Source organism: Oryctolagus cuniculus, chromosome X, assembly GCF_964237555.1.
Source record: "Oryctolagus cuniculus chromosome X, mOryCun1.1, whole genome shotgun sequence".
NCBI lineage: Eukaryota > Metazoa > Chordata > Mammalia > Lagomorpha > Leporidae > Oryctolagus > Oryctolagus cuniculus.
In genome coordinates, this window is record NC_091453.1 from 4,736,446 (window position 1) to 4,756,625 (window position 20,180).

The following is a 20,180-nucleotide window of genomic DNA, read 5'->3' on the forward strand; positions in this document are numbered from 1 at the left end:
CACTGACAGTGACCTGCTTCGAAGTCCCATTCTTACTCTAGAATGTGTCCTGAGTCATATTTTCATGATTCTGTGCAGAGCGCTGTGCCCAGTGCCAGCACAGCGTAAGTGTCTCAGATTTCAGGTGTTGCTCTTGCTTCCTTGGTGCTGGGGGCTGGAGAGCAGCTCTCTGCTTGGTGTTTCCAGGCCCTCAGAAGGGTCTGAGATAGGGCCCTTGCCCTTCAGAAACTTCTCTCAGGGAGGATTAAATTATGTATGAAATAATTGTGACCTAACTTAGGATGGCACTGACTATAAATAGGAGTTGAGAATGGGAGAGGTCACTGGGAGCAGGAGCAGTCAGAAATGACTGTAGGGGCCACTGAGCCTCATGCTGCAGGCTAAGCTGTAGAGGCACGCTCTGGCTGGCCGGCTGGCAGTGGACATGCGAGGCGCCCTGGGAGGCCTAGCTGAAAAGAAGAGCAGAGGAGGCCCTGTCCCCCTGGAGCGGATGGGCTGCTGTGGGACATTGCCAGCAGTCCAGTTGTTCTGCTGCTGTGAGACCCCGTGGCGGCCGCTGTGACAGTCGGGAAGCCGTTGTGGGAGCCTCTCAGAGGAGGTGGCATCTGAACCAAGATTTTTCCAGAGGATTTACTCAGGGAAGAAAGTGATGGTCACATCAGGAAAGAAACTTGAAGGGAGGGCACAAGAGGGCATCGCAGGGAGAGGAGGATTTTAGGGTTGTGAAATAGCATAGCATGCTTTGGGGATTGCAACGTTTCACCGTGTTGGAGTCAAAAATCCAAGATTTGGAGTGGCTTTTATAGTAACTCAAGCATGAGGTGAGTAGACTGTGTTGTGGATTAAGTGAACGCTGGTAGAAAAACAGAGTGGGTCAGAAGGAGAAACAGTAGGACTTGTGGGTTGAAGGATTGAGCAGAGGAAAAAGACTTTGAGATTTTTGTCTTAGGAGTTCCTTTCCAGAGTGGAAGAGAGCATTTTGAAGCTACCTCATTCAGCCCCTTCATTTCACAGATGAGCAAGCTGAGGCTGAGAGTGTTTACCCAGCTAGTTGAGGTTGGAACTGGGGTGTGAGGCAGCTTCCAGGTGCTGCAGTCAGAGCTCCTTTACCCATACCCCGCTGACCTGTTGAGGGCGAAGCGGCTGTGGGCCCCCAGGCAGAGGTGTGCTCTCAGAGGCTGGGAAGTCCATCCAGCATCAGGTGAGAGAGAGGAGAGGGCAGGAGGTGCACATCTGTGACAGCCATCAGTGGAGTCATGAGTGGGCTCCCCTGAAGAGTCACTGTAGGGAAGAGAGATCCTCTAGAGCCTAGAAAGATCTCTGGATCCTGGCAGCTGCTCAGAGACAGGAGGCAGAGGTCAATGCTAGCTAACGCATCCTTGCATTAAGCATAGTGTAAAGAGAGAAGAAGGAAGAAAGTCCAGCTCTCTGAGAACTCCAGAGAAAGGATTTTTGTGAACATGGTGGCAATTACTGTGGGCTAAGCATAGATCCAACCATTAACTGAACCTGAAGTCCAATCAGGAGGTACAGTGCCGAGCTGTAAGAAAATCCACGCACGTTGAAAGGTTCAAAAAGGATGGCAAGCTTGGAAATGAACACAAGCCTTGAGCGAATCATAGGATTGTCTCATGCAAAGTACTGTGGCCAACTTCAAAAGCACAGGGAATCTTTTTTTTTTTTTTTTTTGACAGGCAGAGTTAGTAAAAGAGAGAGAAAAAGGCCTTCCTTCCGTTGGTTCACCCCCCAAATGGCCCCTACGGCTGGCGCTGCACCGATCTGAAGCCAGGAGCCAGGTGCTTCTCCTGGTCTCCCATGCGGGTGCAGGGCCCAAGCACTTGGGCCATCCTCCACTGCCTTCCTGGGCCACAGCAGAGAGCTGGACTGGAAGAGGAGCAGCCGGGACAGAATCCGGCGCCCCGACCAGGACTAGAACCCGGGGTGCCGGCGCCACAGGTGGAGGATTAGCCTTGTGAGCCGTGGCACCGGCCGGGAATCTTAATTGAGTTTAGGTTAGATGTAAACAATTTGTTTTCCTTTAAATAAATTTTTTTTATTTGCTTGACAGCCAGAGAGTCTGAGGGAGAGACAGATCTGTCATCTGCTGGTTTAGTCTCCAAATGCCTGCAGTAGCCAGGGCTAGGACAGGCCAAAGTGAGTAACCAGGAACTCAGTTCCAGGTCTCCCACATGGGGCAGGGACTCAAGTAATTGAGCCGTGAAGTGGACATTAGCAGGAAGCTGGAATCGGGACTCTGACAGGGGGTGTGGGTATCCCAAGTGGCTTCTTAACCGCTAGACCAAACGCCACCTCCCAACTGTTTGTTTTCTGCTCTACTTTCCTAGAGGCTTTTGTTAACAATACAAGTGGTAACAGTCAAATGAGGTCTTGGCAGAAGAAAGCCTGCGCCGCATGCATCCCTGCTCAGCATTTGAGGAGTGAGAGGAGAAAGATGGCATGGCATTTTGAATTTTAAATAAAATACTCTGGATATATCACAGAGGCTTTAGATAGTATTCTATGTGTCACGTGCAGATACACAACTGCCGCTAACTCCTCCTAATGCCTTCTTCCTTAATCTTTTTCTCCAAGAGTGGGAAATGCTCCATTTCCCCCACTCAGTGAGCAGCCCTGTGGCCCGGATGCTGTTCTTAGGTTGTGACTCACTTCCTCGAGCGAGTTGGGAATGGTAGTGGCGCTACAGATGAGCACTCATGACTGTGGTTCAGAAAGTACACAATACATAAATGTTCTCATCCCAGAGAAGATTGAGGGCTTAAGCACATGAACTAGAGTACTTAGGACATTTCAGACAAAAATTATGAGGAAGACTTATTCTATTCCTTGATACATTTAAGAAAAATTTGTTTTCAGCGGGAACTGCCATATAAGTCCTTCAAAAATACTTTTGTGTCTGCACAGTCTGTTTTGGAGAACTTAGCCTAAAATCTGCTACAGAGATTTTGGATTAGCTAATAGAATCTATGATCAGAGTGCCACTCAAGAGCCATGACTGTCTAGATAGTAGGAAGATGGTTTTTCTTGTTTTCAATAATTAATTGAACTATTATCAGATCCATTTTTCCCTTGCTTGCCTTAACTTTGATGAGAACTTTAGTTTCCATATCGGTGAAATTTGACTTATTTTAAGTTCACTAGATGATTGGCTCTTTCTGGGTCAATTTTTATTTTAGCTAACTAACATTTTTTATTTTTATTTTAGCCACTTCCACCAAATAAAAGCATGATTTTCATGCATAGGAATAGGATGCTTTTCTAAGTTCTCTTAAAATTTCACTTGCAGCCTGGAGAGCAGCTCCCTCCAGAGATGACCGTGGCCAGACCTTCCGTTAAAGAGTCCTCCAGAGAAGGCACTGCATCTTTCCATGCTCGGCAGAAGTCTGAGGTCTGAGTTCTTTGGAATTATTACAGTGTCTGTTAAGATGTGTCCACAGAGATTGTTCATTCAACAGCATTACAGCCTAGCTTTTAAAATTTATTTATGTCCAGCCTCCCCCCCCCCCAATTGCACTGGCTTATAAAGTAAGTTGTTTTTCTCATGGCAGGGTCTCAGGGTTTCTTTTTAAAAAGATCTTTGAGTAAATGATAGATTGATTAGGCTCTGCTCTAAGTTTGTAGGCACCATTGTGATGAATCTGTGGTTTAATTTACATAAACGTGTTTCCTGCCTCAGGGTGGAGTGTATCATGACCCACACTCCGATGACGGCACAGCCCCCAAAGAAAATCGACATCTGTACAATGACCCTGTCCCCAGAAGAGTTGGTAGCTTTTACAGAGGTAAGCCTGTCGCCAGCACTCACCAGGGTGCTCCCCTCCTCCCTCTTTCTTGCCATCCCTGGCCCATGCTCTCTACTACCTCTTCACTGCCCTGACTGACTTTAGATCAACAGCATTCTTGCCACACAGTGGCCTCCCAACAGGTTTCCCACCTCTGGTCCCACTGAAGCCCTCCTAGCTTCCAGCGTGCTTCCTTGAGTAGCCTCCTAGCTGCCTCCCTGTCCCTAAGGTCCCCATCAGAGCAGTCACTGGAATGGTCCTCCTGAAACTGTTCTCACCATACCACTCGTTCATTCGGTTAAGCCTTAGACCATTTAACGTAGTCACCCATTTGCTTGGCATTACTGTAGCCAAAACAGCCAAAGATCTCCATTCCCACAGAGCTCACACTCTAGAGGAGAGATTGCCAGTAAACTTAATCATTCTACAGAACAATCAAAGATACTCTAAGCACTACAGGCAAAATGAATAGAGAACAACAAGCCGTTGTCCCCCACTGGCCCACACTCAGTACCCTAGCCCTCACCCATTGAGAGGCCTTTGCTGACTTCCCATTGGCATCAGGACAAAATCTGAATTCCCTAAGATGACATTCTGGACTTTCCGTGGTCTGACTCTGATCCTCTTCTCCTACCTTCCAAGTCTCTCTGGTGCCCTGTCTGTGGAACTCAGACAGACTGTGCCCTCCTCTGACCTGAAACACACTCTTCTTTTGCTGGGACAGCTTGTTTCTGTCCGTTTCTGTAAGTTGCTCTCCAGTGTTGACTTCATTGCCCATCCCAGACTAAGGGGAGCATTTCCCTCTCTTTTCTGCCCGTGGTACCTTGTCTATGCCTCTTATACAACACTGACCTCATTGTACTGATTCTGTGTCTGCATCTCCCTCTCAAGGTTGTGAGCCTTTCAAACATATGGGATTCTTTTCATCTTTTCCTCTTTGGACTCTCATGAACTAGCACACTGCCTGGTGCCATTGCATAAATATGTATTTGATTCGTTCACTGAATGAAAAAATATCAAGTATACTTGCATAGCCTTAAAAATGCACTTTGATATTTAACAGATGACCAAAAGGGATGCTTTGGAGGTTGTATGAGCTTTAGAGACATTGGTTGAGAAAGGCAGCCCTTTTGAGTAACTGTAATAGTAGGACCGCAAAACCCTTGGGAATCCTAGGACCCTAGCAGGAAGTGTACACCAAGCCCACAGAGTAGGAGCAAGGCCCTGGGGTCAGGAGGCTCAGATTTAACAAGCTTTCTAGAGTCACCACAGCCTTCCCTAGCCACTTGTGCCCATATGGCATGACCTTTAGCTATTTCCGCTGTTTTAAGACAGCTGGAAAGGGGCATGAATTGGGGGGAGGGGGTGCAGTAGAGAACATGGAGAATTGCTTGGTCATTTTCATTAGGAACCTGAGCTGAATGCAGAAGAACTGTGAGTCAGGACTAATGTGCATTAACTGATTAGGCTCTTCTCTTCCCTGCCACCCCCCCTGTGGAGAGCACATAAGGCCCTGAATGTGCCTTGTAATGCATTTATCTATTTCTGATACCATGATTACTTTAGAATCTTATGGGACTAAACTTTTAATTTGCATTTAAGATAATTAAAACAAAATGTTGTAATATATATGAGCAAAAACCTTTTCTGCTGTCAGTTTTAAGTTTTACTTCTAAAATGTATTATACCCTTGTTATTTCTATAGATGGCTAGAGAATATACTTTAATATAAAATGCTAATGGAGTTGCAAATTAATTAGTCTTGGACCTCTGGAAACACAGTTTTAATTTTGATTGCAAGTGGTTTAAACTGGTTAATATCAGAGAAACAGCTCATTTGTCTACCTCATAATCCACTTCAAGATTTGGCACGTAGAACATTTTAATTTTTAAAAACTCAACAAATAGGGGCCGGCATTGTGGTACAGTAGGTTAAATGGACACCTGCAACACCAGTATCCCATATAAGTGCCAGTTTGAGCCCCGGCTGCTCCACAGTCTGATCCAGCTCCCTGCTAATGCACCTGGGAAGGCAGCAGATAATGGCCCAGGTATTTAGACCCCTGTCACCCATGTGATAGATGAAGATGGAGTTCCAGGCTCCTGGGTTTGGCACGGCCCAGCCCTGGCCATTACAGCCATTCGGGGAGTGAACCAGTAGATGGAAGATCTCTCTGTAACTCTGCCCTTCAAATAAATACATAAATAAATCTTTAAAAAAAAAATCCTCATAAATAGAAGGAAAAGTTTTAACTAGATGAAACATCCGGAGACATCTGTCATTTCAATGATACCACTAAGTCCTAGAGGAAGATTGAGTGGCATCATTGAAATGACCTCTTTTATGGAATCGTTCCTGTCTTTGTTCCTGCTGATCAAAAGTCAAGTGAATTGGTGTCATTTCTGTTGATATATAGTCTATTAATATAGTCCTGTTCTTTTTATGATGAAATTTGGAATATATTCTGATGTATGACCAAGCTTATAAAGACAGAAAAAGTTAGTGACCACCCACCCCATCCACCCCTTCAAAACAGACAAGTATTTACTTCCATACATTATCGCTTTTTTTGTTTTTCATTTTCTTTTTAAAGATTTATTTGAAAGGCAGAGTGACAGAGAGAGGGAGGAAGGGAGAGAAGGAGAAGAGAGAGAGATCCTCCATCTGCTGGATCACTTCCATCCACTGGTTCAGTTGGTAACAAAGGTCCGGGCTGGGCCAGGCTGAAACTAGGAACTGGGAACTCAATCTGAATCTCCCACAAGGATGGCAGAGGCCCAAGTATTTAGGCCATCTTTGCTGCCTTCTTAGGTGCATCAGCAGGGTGTTGGGCTGGACGTGGAGCTGCAGGGACTCAGGCCAGTGTTCCAGTATGGGATGCCGGCATTGCAAGCAGTGGCTTAACCCGCTGTGCCACACCTCCAGCCTCTCTGTTCATTTTTGAAGTAAGAATTCAGAGAAATATGTTTTGGGAAAATAATCAGATTTCTTTGTAATTTTGTTTAAAAAATATATGAGTGATGCTGTCTCTCAAACATCAAGACTTAAACCATGGCTTGTACCTTCCAGCTCACATATTGTTAAAAATTACTTGAGACTAAGAATAGATTTTGCATGGTTGAGTCTATGGTAAGAAAGCTTTAACTTCAAAAAATGTCAAAAGAGTGGCAGAGGGTGGTGGTGAGGGTAATGATATTCACAGTTTAAAATATGTTCTCCAATTTATCAGCAGACAGCTCAGGTTTCTATTTTGAATACCTATTGCCTGGTATTAGCTGACCTTTGCAGGTTAATGTGGAAGCAGTGGGGGAGGAGGAATGTTGCCTAGAACGCCTCCACCCTCAGAAAACACAGAAGTAATAGCAAAAGCAGATTGAGCATTCATACAATGTGTGCTCGAGAAAATGTAGAATAATGTGAGAACTGCTTTGACCAAAATTATACATCAGGGACTCATTTTTTTCTTTTAGTGCCATCACCACGCCCAGACAATTCTTTTCATGAAAATAATGTGTCAACTAGAGTCTCTTCCCTACCATCTGAGAGCAGTTCTGGAACTAACCATTCAAAAAGACAAACAGCATTTGATCCATGGTGAGTATTTTGGTTTCTTTTTACTCTTCTTTTTTCTAATTGTAGATTTAAGAGTTCAAAGAATTTTTATGTAAGCTTTTTTACTGTTCTTTCTCCTGTTATTCCTTCTTTTCTCAAGAAAGATTGTTAGATCAGGAAATATGACTTCTCAATATTTGTGAACTTTTTACAAGTTCAGCCTTCACATTAAATATTGCATAAAATGAAAACAACCTCCCGGATCAATAAATATCTCATAAATCTTCCTTTGCATTTGTCTGTCATAAATGGTGGTTTTTGAGGTCTCCCTTTATTGAGGTTGAGCCTCATATAGATACTTTTCTTAATGCTTTGTGTGCATTGTGTACGTTGTCTCAGTTCTCACCATTATCTTTTGAAGTAGAGGCTCCTGCCATTCTACAAATGAGGAAACTGAAACTTAGAAAAGTCAAGGAACTTGTTTGGTGTTGCACAGCCTGTAACATGAAGGAGGGAGCCAGGATTCAGACCCTAATGGGTTCTGACTCCAAATCTCCTGGCATTTACCTCTGTACCATCTGATTTGCATTAGGGTAAAAAGAAATAAGGGAACAGCTCTTTACACTACCATAAAAGCATAATGGTGGTCAGAGGTATAAATGATGTGGAAACTTATCCTTTTATCTTTTTTTGTCCTTATAAAATTCTAGAGAGAATTACAGTGTTTATCAAGTTCCATTAGCAGATATGTGTGGGGTGTAAGGACTTTTTTCTACGATAACAGTGTACACTTTTATTCCCCGCTGCTTGAGTGAAAGACTACCTATTTAGATATAAGAGGTGTTTATGTGCACTTCATAGAACTTCATTAAGTCCTCCACCAAGAGAATAAAATGGGTACATCACCAAATTTAGTCTTAAGACCAGCCTCTTAGTGTCTTTCCCTGCTGTTTGTTGCCAGAAGTAGAGGAATGACTTTGTGTTGGTAACATTTACAGGGTTAGATCAAAGTTTTAGTATTATTGTGCCCTAATGTGAAAATTACTTAATGCTTAAAACAACAATATTGGGGCTGGTGCTGTGTCATAGTGGGTTAAGACTCCACCTGTGGTGCCTTCATCCCATATGGGTGCCAGTTTGTATCCTGGCTGCTCCTCTTCCATTCTGGCTCTCTGCTATGGCCTGAGAAAGCAGTAGAATATGGCCCAAATGCTTGGGCCCCTGTACCCACGTGGGAGACCTAGAAGTGGCTTCTGGCTTCTGGCTTCACAGATCAGCCCAGCTCTGGCTTTTGTGGCCATTTGGGGAGGGAAACAGCAGAGGGAAGACCTTTCTCTGTCTCTCCCTCTCTCTGTCTGTAACTCCGCCTCTCAAATAAATAAATCTTTAAAAATATTAAAAATAACTTTTCAAAAGCTATAAATATACTTTTTCTACATAAACTTACTTTATATCCATTACCTTTTAAGAAAACATTATTTATTTGTTTGTTTGTTTATTCATTCAAAAGGTGGAGTTAGATCTTCAATCCACTGGTTCACACCCCAATGGCCACTATGGTCAGGGCTAGGTCAGGCTGAAGCCAAGAGCCAGGAGCTTCATCCAGGTCTCCCACATGGGTGGCAGGGGCCCAAGAACTTGGGCCATCTTCCACTGCTTTCCCAGGCACATTAGCAGGAAGCTGGATCAGAAGTGGAGCAGCCAGTACTCAAACCTGTGCTCATATGGGATTCTGGCATCACTTAACCCTTTGTGCCACAACGCCAGCCCCAGTCCACTATCTTTTTTGTTAAATGAAATAGAGTTGACATTAGTGACTAAGAGTTTAGACTCTGGAATACAGTATCTTGATTGATGTCAAGTGTTAGCCATATGATTTTATCTGTTTCCCTATCTGTAAAATAGGGCTGAGAATAATGCCTCCTCTATAGGGTTCATGTGACAATTAAATGAGGTAGTACATAAAAAACACGTAGGACAGGGCCTGGCACCACAAGCGCTCATCAGTGTTAACCACAGTGGGGTGGGCGTTTAGCCTTACCTGTTGAGATGCCTGCCTCCCAAATTGGATTGCCTGGATTCAATACCCACCTCCACCTCCTGACTTCCAGTTTCCTACAAATGCAGACCCTGGGAGGCAGTAGTGGTAGCCCAAATTGTTGTTGGGTCCTTGCCACCCACATGGGAAACCTGGATTAAGTTCTTGGCTCCTGGCTTAAGCCTCAGCCCTGTCCTGACTGTTGTCGTATTTGGGGAGTGAACCAGTAGATGGAGACTTTCTCTCTCTCTCTCTCTCTCTCTCTGCCTTTCAAGTGAGTCAAGCAATCAAAATGTTAGTGGCTGCAGTTACTATTTAGGTCATCCGACTTCAGTATGGCTTATCAGGTGTTTCCCTTCGCTTTAGTTTGCATGTTCTTCCTTTGGCATGTTCTTCCTCCTGTGACTATTTTCTCCTCCCATGTTATGTAGGGAAGACTGCTGTGCATTAACCTAAAAGCATAGGCACAGCTCCGTTTAGTTACCAGTGTTGACTCTTTTCAGGTGTGACTTTGAGAAGCTATGAAAATAGTTTCTTAATGGTGACAGTATAGAAGTACAGAAAGGATTGATTCTCTCTTGGTCATTACATAAAGAAGTGGTGACGGTTTAGAAGATTATCAATTACAAACTATAGGTAGTCCTGTGAAAATTAGGTAGGACAAACCAAAATTAAATCTGAATGTAGGTATGCATTAGTAATGTACTATTTCTGTCTTTCTGAGTAGAATTTGTTTACTATGGATATATGTAGAAACCAGAAAACAGTTGTTTTAAAAGGCATCAGAGGTATGAATGCGATGTTGAACTTCAGTCCACCCTTCATCAGGTCGTCCTTATTCTAGTATTGTAGTGATGAGAATTGAGAGAGTTCCAGTTTGTCAATGATGAATTGACCCTATTCTTTTGCTCCTACTCCCCCTAATGATAATGCTCTATTATGCTTCTCCTTCTTGTATCATATTGAACTTAGTCTAAGTCATAAATTAAACTTGACACACCTGGATTTTTTTTCTTGAAGAAAAATCTCTAATTGTTTGACCATAGTCTTTATATGTGAGAGAAATGCACATTTGATAACTCTTACAAAAACACAAAAGAGTCTTGTTATGGTGACATAACGAGTTGATGGTCCCAAATTAGCACGTAACCTAAGGCCACGCTGTTTCTCCTTGATGGCAAGAAGAGAATATTTATGCAGTGTCCCCAATTCTGGTCATGGAAAAATCAAACTACTATGTCATATTTTAAAGTGATAAGTATATATTGTAGTATAATATCCAAAGCTGTTATTTTGGCTATCTCAATTAAGAATACACTTAAGAACTGGGAGATAAGCCAAAAATATCTCAGAACATGAAAAATAGACTTATTGAGTCAGATTCATCATCTTTATGATAGGATGACACCTCCGTCCTCACTTAGATTCTGTCTGTTCTTTTATGCCCAGTTCTAGTGTTTGGCACTGAGGTTGTAAGGGCAAGAAATAGTGCCAGGTAAGAATACAGTGTGCAGACAAAGAATGAGCTGTGCAGAGCAGCAGGTGTTTCTGTCTTTTCTCAGGCCTCTAGTGGGAAAATCATACACATCATAGATATCCGTGTAGAGTGTATAGTTAGAAAATAAATGGCTTCTACTTTGCTTAAAAAGTCAGTGTATAAAGCATTTCAAAAGGCTTAAAAATTGATGCTTACACAGTAAACCAAATTAGTTTGAAATCCCAGTAGTTACAATGAGTGAAGAATTGCTACAACTCACTCTTGTAGTCCCACTCTTATTTTTTCCTTATAAAGTGATCACTGTATTGGTATCTGTCAATGCTTGGTACCATAACTTGCAGAATTACTCCATAGAACTATTCACTGACTCTCTCTTCTCAGATACTGGCCAACTACCCTAGTCACACTGCCAGAGAAGGGGTGGTGGTGGTGGAAGTGTCACAGAATAATGCGCCTCATCTCTTCAAGTCACCTGCTACCATGCTCCCAAGGGATTATGCTGCTAAAGTCCCAGCCCTGCTGTCTGACCCCACTGCCTGTTTGGTCCCTAGCTGTCAAATCTCTATGTCTTATCTTGGCCCACTTTCTGTGAATCTGTGAGTGGCTTAAGTGAATGTTTTAATGTTTTCTGTGTCTCCAGCAGCTAACACTGGGCCTGGCACTTGTAAAATACTCGGTCCATGTTGGTTGACTCTTGATTAAGACCACTTGAATTCTTTCATTTATTTGAATCTTTGGGATTCTGTCTTTCCTCTTGACCCTCTTGAAGTACCTCTTGTATTAGATAAAGTCAGAGTGCCCTGCGTGGGAAGGTGCCTGTTTATACCCCTTGTCCCCTGCCTCCTCTGCCTGTACTGTTTTTTTTTTTTAAGACTTATTTATTTTATTTGAAAGAGTTACAGAGAGAAAGGGAGAGATGGCGATGTTCTTCCATCCACTGGTTCACTCTTCAAATGGCCGCAACAGGCAGCATTGGACCAGGCTGAAGACGGGAGCCAGAAGCTTCTTCCGGGTCTCTCACATGGGTGCAGGGGCCCAAGGACTTGGGCCATCTTCTGCTGCTTTCCCAGGCGCATTATCAGGGAGCTAGATCGGAAGTGGAGCAGCCAGGACTCTAACTGGCGCCCATACAGAAGGCTGGCACCACAGGCAGCAGCTTAATCCTCTATTCCCCAGCGCTGGCCCCAGCCTGTACTCTTGATCACAGCTGCTGCCCGAGATAATGGGTCAGGTGATTGGATTGGTGATCTTTCTTAAATCTTCCATCTCTGAGATTTATGCAAACCCCTAGTTTACCCTTCCCCTGCACAGCTCCTTTTTGCCTGCTCAGCACACAGCTGCTGGCTGTGCCAGGTGAGTGTGAGGCGGTGGGGCCAGAGTGACTGCCACACTCTTGTGCATTTGGCGTGGTGCCACTTGCCCAAGCCCAAAGCTCCTTCATGCCTTTGTACGTCACACGACTTTTCACGTTGCAGCCCTGTGTCTCGCCCACTCTTCTCCCTTCTGTTTCTCTGTTGATTCTCTGGGGACGTATGTTTCCGCATTGTTTCTCCCTCACTTTGTTTTTTCCTTATGTGTGTCTCTCTCCCTTTCTCCTCTCTGACTCCCTCTCCGTCTTTTGCCATGCAGTCATACTCAGCTCGACTGTTAGCTTTCCACCTCTCGTTCAAGGGCAATTCATTTCCTTTTTGCTTTTGGCCTCTGTGCTCTTTCTCTGCTCGGATCTTAGACCTTCCATCTCTGCTCGGCTTCAGCTTGAAAATGTCTCCTCCTCATTCTTCCTGCTCCCCCTGGACTCTCTGTAGGTGTCCCGTGCCTCTGAAGAGAGCAGTCTGAGGCCCATCTCCCCTGTGTGTGGGGGACCCAGCACTGCAGCGACCCAAAATGCAAACACTGAGCTGACTTTCCTGCTCCCTTCTCTTTGCTTACTCTCCTCTCCTCTTATTCTCTGCTTCATCTTGGATGCATTCTCTTCCCACACAGAATCCACCACACCTCCTAGGGTGGGCGGCTTAAGGCTTCATTTGCTCTGGTGCCACCATGAGCATTCTCACAGCACCATGTTCCCCTCAAAGATGTGCTGGACTGGCAGAAAGTGCTCTTACCCTCAGCACACCTTTGGCAGTTTACCCATCAATGGGAATGTTCTGTTGTGTTCCTATATCATATATAGGCGCCGTTACGGAAGGATGCTAGCTGTATCCTGAGCACGGCGTTCGTTCGCTTCTGGAAGTTACAGAGTATTAACAGTAGTATTGCTGGTTGCGCTAGATGCTCTCTGAGGCTCCTTTCAATCCTAGGAGTCTTACTTCTGTGGTTCAAGTTAGAGCAAAATGCTGCTTCGCTCATATTTTCTTAGATATTTTAGTAACGTCATCATGTTATGGTATTCTAAAGCCATAAATCTGAATTAATCATATCAGTTTTAACTCTTGATTTTAGGAAATAGCTAATAAAAAAATCCGGTCTCTTGAGAAAACGACTTTCCACAGTCGTATATTTTTTTCAGGAATAACACCAGCTGAGTTGCTTTTTAAAGAGTGTAGGTTAAATTAAGTAATATAGGTCTCCTTTTAACACACAAGTAACCAGCTTGCGAGGCCAAGGTGTCCTTTTTCCCATCTTTTAATGTCGTCTATTTTTATTAAAATGCCTGGTGGTGTCAGTGGCATTTAGCTCTGTGGCAGTATTTTCAGTTAGAAGCTGTTTTTTTTCATGAGTGCCTTGTAGGAAAACATTCGGGCTGTCTGCAGTTTTTAAACTTTCTTATTTCATTTTAATGAATAGATAAAAGGCTTAATTTCCAGTTTCAGACAGTTTTTACTTATAATGTTTCCATAGCAGCATTGATTTTTTAGGTTCGATATCTTGGCAAGCAACTAATAATAACCCTGTGGGGCTGGTTTTAAAAACGTAAATAGAAAAATAAAGGTGTGGAAACTCTGCTCTTTCTCTCAGAGGGTTACTGAAAAAGCATCCTTTAAGCATGCACTTTTCAGAATCTCTAGCTCTGAGGTTTTCAACAGCGGAAAATGGTCCTGCAGCACAGTCACAGATCATTTGTGATAATGCGCAAATTGCTAGTTTGAGTGAGCCTGTGCCAAAGGATAATCATTAACCACGGTTGATTAAATTCAGCTCCTCCTGTGCTGTTTTGGAGGCTCTTTACCTGTGTGCTTGGCTCTACAAGGCTGTCTGACCCTGGTGGCATGCCTTTTCACTCTTCCTGTTCTCACATTGGCAAGAAAATGATCAAAAAGAGCAATATGATAAAAATGTCTTCTCATTTAGGAAAAGTCCCGAAAATATTAGTCACTCCGAACAACTCAAGGAGAAGGAGAAGCAAGGCTTTTTCAGGTCAATGAAAAAGAAAAAGAAGAAATCTCAAGCAGTAAGTACCTAGCCACTTTGCACACGTAATGGCATATGTTTCTGCTGTATTCTGTGGGTGCTTTACGCATTGTACGTGGCAATCAAAGTGACTTCTTTTCCTACTGAGACTTGACATGTATAGACTGTGTATGTCTCTTTCTGAAATTCTGAACAACTGTGCTCGTCTCACAGAGCTTTTTCTGGATTTAGCAGAAAATCTCCAGGAATAGAAGAAATTTCATTTGGATGAGAGGGAACACTTAAAACCTTTCTCAATAAACTTCTTATTCATGTGGATTTATATTCGTTTAAAAACCTATGAAGAAATGGGATTTGTTTCTCTTTGGGGGCTTAACGATACACAAAAACTTAGGAAATGGTTTTGGTTTACATTTAAATCTTGAAATTCATAATAATCACCATTCCTTATTCTTAGCTGGCTAGTTGTAGAATCCCCGTGTTTACAAGTGTGTCTCTGGGCCGTTTAGTCACAGAGAAGATTGTGTGTGACATTTCAGGGCTTGCTTTCCTACGAGAACATGCTTCCCCTGTGATTGCACTGTGAGAAGGACTCCACCTTATCTCCTGCGAGCGCTCTGCCTGAACAAAGGGCTGGCTGCCGGGAACCATGGGCCTCACTCCACTCACCCAGCCAAGCCAGGATTCTGCTGCTAGTGACAGGAGCAAACAGTCGCTCCCTTGGCTTTCTGACACCTTCCAGACGAGGCAAAGTTGAGTTAGCCATTTTAAATGTGTGCTTCTAGTTTCACTTCATACATGATTTACTCTCATGTATTTGAAGAGGAAAAGCCATAATCAAAATGGCCTGTTCAGATGGAGTTCATTGATTGCATCTGTAAGATGAGTTGATTAGACCGTGTTTCTGAGGCCCTTTCCAGGATGAAAATTCTAAGATTGTGACTCAGTGGTAAGTAAAAATGAGGGAGAAGATAGTGAAAAAGTGTAGAGCAACTCAAAGTAGAGATTTTTGTCTTAATATGTTCTAGCAGTGTTAATCTCCCTAGATTACCCTTACATGACACTTCTTTCACTTACTTAGTAACTTCATACATTCAATTATTAGATAAATATAAGCTCATTACAGAAAAATTGAGAATAAGATCATTTTTGAGCTTAACAGCTTGCCACAAATAGTACTAGGGTTCGGAAGTATTTCCTCCTCGCTTTTTAGCCTGTGCATGTGTTTGTGGAAAGAAGGTGGGGGATTTTGGATTTTCTTTTAGTTTAAGTAATAGTAATAATTTTAGTACAATTTTGTATTCTTCCTTTTAATAGTATATCTACATATATATCGTACTACACAAACTTAACTTTCTTCATTTTAGTGGCTGCATAATATTAAAATGAGCTTTTAAAAACCTGTATCTAACTGAAACTCACTTAAAACAGAATGTGAAGTCAAAATGCTGTTCAGTCAGATATTACTACATTTGCTATTTAGACTCGATGAACAAATACTTGTAGACTTGATTTAACCTAGGAACATTTAAAATATTTAAGGTGCTAATATAAAGCTTTTATCACTGTAGAATGTGTTTATCTACCTCCTCCTGACCACTGTCATTTTGATTTCAGGATTTTTATTCTTAACCACAGGTCTACAGCCATTGTGAGGGGATTAAGTGATAGAAAGTAGTAAGGGAGAAGGAATTGAGAGTGTTTTTGTGCATAGGTTTAGATTTCGATGTCTGTCTGCCTTTGCCCAGCATTAACCCTGAAGCCGCCGACCCACCACAGCACAAATAGAGTATATATACCTGTTGACTGACTTTATTCAGGGTTTGAGTCAAATGTTATATCAGTGTTGGAGATTGGAGCAGATAGGAGAAGTACTATTCCCTAGCATCCTTTCCATCCACTTAATCTTTTTATTGAGTTTTCCTCAGTTTCATTTTTAATATGCAGAATAGCTACAGAATATCTCTGCACAGGCTGTAATGCCTTAAGCCTTCCAACTCAAAGTTGTTTGTACCTCTGCATTTTTTTAATTAAAAGAAAAAGAAATAGAAGAACTTTGGGCTCTAGAGTCAGATTTCCAAAGAGTGCTCAGGACAGCCTGCCATGCCTCAGGCTCCTAAGCCTGCTTTGGAGTTAACTCTGCCTTCTTTGAGCTTTTAAACATAATTAAAGTTAATTTTTTTTCTTTTCACTTGCTAGAACCCAGCAAAAGGAATCTAAATAAAACAAGCTTTGAAAGATGTAAGGCATTGTAGCCTTTGCATAAGATTCACAAAACTTGGAATCTGATACCCAGTGCTCAAGGAGAAGCCTGACATTTTAAAGTGGAGGTGGATCCTAAATCGCATTTAACCCCTTCGTTTCACTAGTGTAGGAACTGCATTCAAGCAAGTTTTGACCTTTCCAAAGGCATACAGTCTGGTGGGAGAACTAGAGCTGCTCCTCCTGAGTTGAGAACCAGGCCCACGCTTAGTCCGTTCCGCGGGCCTGCTTCGGTGGAGAGCCTCTGGAGCTCGATTTGGACCTCTTGAGCAGTGGAAGCTACACTCTTCCTGGGGTTCTTTTCGTTAGAACAGGAAATTTATGGGGGATTTTACTCAGATGTCTTTATATACACAGCCATACACATTCTAGTTTTCTCTATTGAAATAATCCAAAACAGGGAAAAGTGATGCCCCAAAATAATTCTGTATTGTAAAGGTGCCTGCTTTGATTCAAGCAAATTTGGAAGCTGCCTTAGGAAATCTGGCTTCAGCTACATACCCAGAGAGTTACATAAGCCCTTGGAGCATATGGTGACTTTGCCAACTTGGTAATTGTATCCTAGTTAGTTAGTATCTCAACTTGTAATGATGCTTCAATTTATAGATTGAACTTTCTGTTTCTTGACTTCCAAACCAGTATGCTGAATTGTGCAGGATATTTTCCACTGGGTAAATATGTCTAACAGTGTGAAGCAAGGATTCTTACTCAGTGTTGATACCCCACAATCATGATATATGCCTCTTCCAAGTGATGTTTTCTGGTTCAAGAGTTGACCAGTTTCAAAAGGATTTGCAGTATCTTTTTCCCCCCGATTAGACAGATTACATGATAGATTTTTTTAGTTGCTCAAGTCCCCCTTAGCAATTAGGAGAAGATTGAAGTTCCTTAGTAGCTCCTTATATAGAATTCTTTATAATAATCATATTTCTGATAGTAAATTCCTAGGTGTTTTGTAAGTTTCATGTGAATAGATGTGTGTAGATCTCTAGGCATCCCTGCTATAGGTACTGATCATGACCGTATGTTATAGCCTTAGAAAAAGTTTGTATTTGTCTTAAATTTACATCATTAAGTCCAGGTAAGAAATGACACAAAACCCCTCTAGATATACAACACAGAGATTTTTTTCAGTGACTGTTAATATTTAATTATTTGAGGGCTTCCAAGGGCTAGTAGTTTCAATAAAAGCTTTTTTTTTTTTTTGCAATTAGTTTATTTTTATCTTATATTGCAGACAGATTCCACCACCGGGGAGAATCCAAGCATCAAGAAATCCCTCTTCCCTCTTTTTAATTCAAAGAATCATTTAAAGCATAGTTCTTCTTTGAAAAAGCTTCCTGTAGTCACTCCACCCATGGTACCCATTTTTACGTATGGTAGTCCTGAAAACTGCTCCAGTAAACTTGTTTTACTGATGACAACGGCATGTCTTATTTTCATGGGGTCATATTCTCTTTATGCTAGTTAAGTACCTGAGCCAGTTCCATAAATTCACTGACATATAAATCCTTTGACACTCTGAATTTTCTGAACCGGTTAAAGGATGTCAAAGCATAAAATCTGCTAAACTAGTGAAAGGCTAGTTTGGATTGTCTGATTAGCCAATTCTTGGCAGACAGCATTCATGAAACCCCTTATTTCCTGTAATGAATTAAATTGACATTGATAATGAGAAAATATCTTTGCATTTGGCTCACAGAGTTTAACACTTGGTTAGCAGTTTGCTTCTTTGCAACCAAGTTGAATTGACCAAATTGAGTGAGCTAGCAGGCTCCATGAAAAAAAAACAGCTTCTATTAGTTGGTAACATGCTCTTTCCTTGCCTGGCTCTAGCTTTTGCTGGTCACTTAGTTTAAAGCCACAGCTTTTGCTTGGCCTTTGGCATTTGTCTCCTTTGTTCACCAGAATTGGTGAATAGACCAATTGCATTCCTCTGGAATTTGTGGTGCAAATTTCCAGCATTCTCTAGGATGTATAACACCAGACCTGGATTTACTGGGTTTGGGAATATGATTCAAACCATATTTCCCCAGTTTGCTTTCCTTGAAAACCTACTAGACTTCTTTGGTTCCACCAAATGTGGTGTTTGGATCATCTTCCCAGCAGGAAAAAAAATTTTATTTTATTGAACTGGTTCATCACCTAACTGCAATATGAAATGAGGATACGACAGCAATTCCTGGTACAACCCAATTTAACTGCTCTCTCTTACAGCAACTAAAACTAACAGCATGGGAATGCTTTAAGGGTTGAGGTTTTTAACAAAGCTGCATGACATCTGCCAATTTTTCCTCACGCAGGGAAAATTATTAAGAGGGCAGCAGAATTTAACTAGCATCACCTGCATTCTGAACATTGGGAGAGTTCGGGTTTCTTTTTTTAATTGGACTTTTGTTTGAGTTTTAGTTTGGTTGGATTTGCTTTTTTGGTTTGGTACTCCTATTGGGTGTGGTTGTATATCTCACCCCAGCTTCTTGGCATGCTTTTTGAATCTTTGTCCATATTTTGCTCTAGGTGCCCAATTCTGATGGCCCTGATCTTCTGACATTACAGAAAGCCATTCACTCTGCTAGCACTACAAGCAGCAGACCCAAGGAGTGGCGCCCTGAGAAGATCTCGGATCTACAGACCCAAGTAAGTGGGGCCTGCACCTCTCCTAGACTTTCTGACTCTGTAGGGACTGTCTGTTTTAAAGGGAGGGCTGGGTGCAGGTAACTTAGCCTGCAATGTTACAAGACCAAGAGCTCCCCTAAATGGACACTCACTGATAGCCAAATGCATCTTGGGAGCCAGGATGGATCTTATTTCAGTAACCCCTGTCCTGGGAAAAAGGCAAGCTTCCATTGGGTTTCATCTGGCTGGTGAGGGGTGGGGTAAGGGGACATAGAACACATAGTCCCAGCCCTCTAATACTGTACACCGCAGGAGAGAGAGAAGATCTCTAAAGAACCGTACCTCTTGGTAAAAAGTGAGTCGTGCCATAAAGTGTTGGGGGAGATCAGCAGAGATGGTGGGAAGATGAAGTTTGTGGTGAAGGTGGTAGCAAACGAATTGGACCGTGAAAGACAGATATGGTAAGCTCTATTGAAAGAAAACTCTAGCTTCTGAAATCCTTACTATTTTGGATAGAAAACAGGCAGACAGCTGCATTAGGAGTTACATATTAGACAGTATGGTAACAGACACATTTATCTGCCACAATGGAAGAATAAGCATAAACTGAATGAGTAAACTTCTCAGATGACTGAGGTTTATCTTCTGTTAAACAGCTATTTTGGTTGGAAATATTTTAATGCATTTTTTCAGTATCACCTAAGGAGCATAATAATGTAATGTACCTTGTTTTTAATCATATGCAGTATCTCATAAAGCCATTATTCCTGTGTTTTATAATTTCTGACAGCCCTTATGAGTTCTGTAGTCTGTAGGGTTACTTGTGCCTATAAATGACCACAAATACCTGTGACTTGGAAGGTGGAGGTTCACCTTTCTTGGGTTTTTCCATTCGTTCTAACTGTAAGCTGTTACTGAAAGCGGCTGACAGGAGTTCCTCAAATGGCCCTTTTCTTTTCCCAGCCATTTGTATTTTCTTCTTCTTCTCATATCATACAGACTGAGGGGCACAGGGAATGTAGAGAACCACATATCCAAATTTACTGGGAACATAGCCAAACC

General features: G+C 42.3%; 1 protein-coding gene across 14 annotated transcripts in view; it reads left to right on the forward strand.

The window, feature by feature from the left end:
- CDKL5 (cyclin dependent kinase like 5) overlaps window positions 1–20,180 on the forward strand; it is a 221,810-nt gene that overhangs the window by 176,453 nt on the left and 25,177 nt on the right. For 8 of the 14 annotated variants that reach the window (XM_070067277.1, XM_008272399.2, XM_070067270.1 and 5 more), the window contains 6 exons: window positions 3,305–3,406; window positions 3,695–3,800; window positions 7,272–7,395; window positions 14,181–14,280; window positions 17,740–17,862; window positions 19,020–19,139. In XM_070067277.1, the coding sequence (XP_069923378.1) occupies window positions 3,305–3,406; window positions 3,695–3,800; window positions 7,272–7,395; window positions 14,181–14,280; window positions 17,740–17,862; window positions 19,020–19,139 (675 nt within the window). Of the gene's footprint in view, window positions 1–3,304; window positions 3,407–3,694; window positions 3,801–7,271; window positions 7,396–14,180; window positions 14,281–17,739; window positions 17,863–19,019; window positions 19,140–19,430; window positions 19,580–20,180 lie in introns of all 14 variants that reach the window. The other 6 variants (XM_070067272.1, XM_070067274.1, XM_070067275.1 and 3 more) reach the window with 3 other exon arrangements.